General features: G+C 45.1%; 2 gene segments (V, D, J or C); both read right to left on the bottom strand.

Annotated features, from left to right (window-relative positions):
- LOC115277666 overlaps positions 1-1,681 on the bottom strand; it is an 869,742-nt gene that overhangs the window by 741,133 nt on the left and 126,928 nt on the right.
- Positions 1,091-1,681, bottom strand: part of LOC115277677 — a 1,233-nt gene continuing 642 nt past the window's right edge. The window contains 1 exon segment of the V gene segment in view: positions 1,091-1,541. Within this exon segment, the coding sequence occupies positions 1,538-1,541 (4 nt within the window).

Here is a 1,681-nt window from a genome sequence, read left to right as displayed (position 1 = left end):
CCCTCTCCCTCTGTCTGGCTATGCCTCTGTCTTTCTCTTGGTCTGGATGGGTCTACTGTTGGGGAGGATAGTCATGAGGGTTTCCAGAAACTTTTATCCCCTCAGTCTTCAGGTTTGTTAACAATAAAACGTCTGTTTGAGGAGCATCAGTCCAGTGTCATGGGTAGGAGGGCCTGTTACACAGTTGTGTTATAACTACGTGTGAGACTGGGACACTCTTTTCACTACAGGCCCCTCACCACCTGAGCAACAAAGGTGTTTGCTTTTTAGACTAATTTAGGGTAAACTTTTGGATTGTTGAGTGACCCAATCAAGTGTAGGCCAGGGCCAAGGGTGGTAAAAGAATACATCCAGCAGAGCAAAGGAGATCAAAGTTGAGGGAATACACTGCATGGGAGCAGCCAGCGGGACAAGCAAAGCAGATATGGTCTCCCAGGAGGCAGCCGTGGGGGCTCTAGTTAAGGGGGAAGGTGAGGAGATATGGGAACATGTGGAACGTTCCTTTCTGGACACCTGTGTCTGGGTATAAGTAACACATTGGTCAGCTGGAGCTTATAGACATTTTGAGGTGAGATGCCTAATAGGCCTGTTTGCATTTGGCCAAAGGTCACTGTGGTACCTTCTACCATACTCAGGTTTCCATTGCTCAAGCCTTCACCTAAAAGTGACCTCTACTTTCCTACTTGATAGATCAACAATGACAAATCCTAGACATTTGGGCAGAGTCTCATCTTCAGTAGATCTTCCTGCTGAACAGTGGGATGTGCTGTCCATTCATAAGTTGTCTGTCCATCTGGGGACTGAGCAGTTATAGACCAGAGCATGGTATTATACTAACATGCTGAGAGATTATTTGATCAAGTTTCTTGGTGGCTGGTCCATGGGATTCAGGAGGAGGGAATCCTCTGATGCTATGTGCTGGAATCCTTGTTGAACCATCATTCATATATGAAATTGTTGCACTCTAGGAGAGATAAACTTTAAAAAGAAATTCAACACTGCGGGGGAGGGAATAATAATTAGGCATATGAGTATTGAGGCCAGGGCTCCTAAAAGAGAAAGAGCCCAGCAAAGACATGACCAGGTTTATTTCCAGGAAAACAATCTTTTTGTTGCACGGTCCAAGGGGGAAAACGCCCATTCAATCAAATTATAGACTTTTTCTTTTATTGTCCTTGATTGACCAAAAGCAACATTGTTCCTTTAACAGGACATAGACTCCCCCCTGGGCTTCAGCTAGGAGATCTAAACTCAATTGTTTCTGCAAAATGATTACAACTAAAAACTCTAACTGGGTTTGTATAATCATAGTGGATTTACCTATGGTTTCTAGACACTGGGCATGTGTTTTGGGCTCTATTCCCTCACCTGTGAGTACTCCCAGAATGCCTGTGCTGCCTCAGGCAGTAGTATAATCTCTGAGTGTCATTTCTTCCTCCTTAAGGACAGGTTTCACCACAGAGAAGTATCTCCAACAGAAGCCTCCACTGAAGCGTCTCAATAAAAGAGATGCGGTGGTTTTTGTCTCACTTCCTTGTTATCTGTGACACTGTGAGTAATGATAGTTGCTCCCACTGCCATGAATTATAGCACAGTAGTAGTCAGCCTCGTCCTCAGGCTGCAGCCCAGAGATGAGCAGAAGTCCTGCATTGGCAGAGCCATCTTTGGATCCAGAGAAGCG

This window comes from Suricata suricatta, chromosome 14 (assembly GCF_006229205.1).
Source record: "Suricata suricatta isolate VVHF042 chromosome 14, meerkat_22Aug2017_6uvM2_HiC, whole genome shotgun sequence".
Taxonomy (NCBI): Eukaryota; Metazoa; Chordata; class Mammalia; order Carnivora; family Herpestidae; genus Suricata; species Suricata suricatta.
The sequence above is the reverse complement of the archived record's forward strand: the minus strand, read 5'-3'. Positions and strand labels throughout refer to the sequence as shown.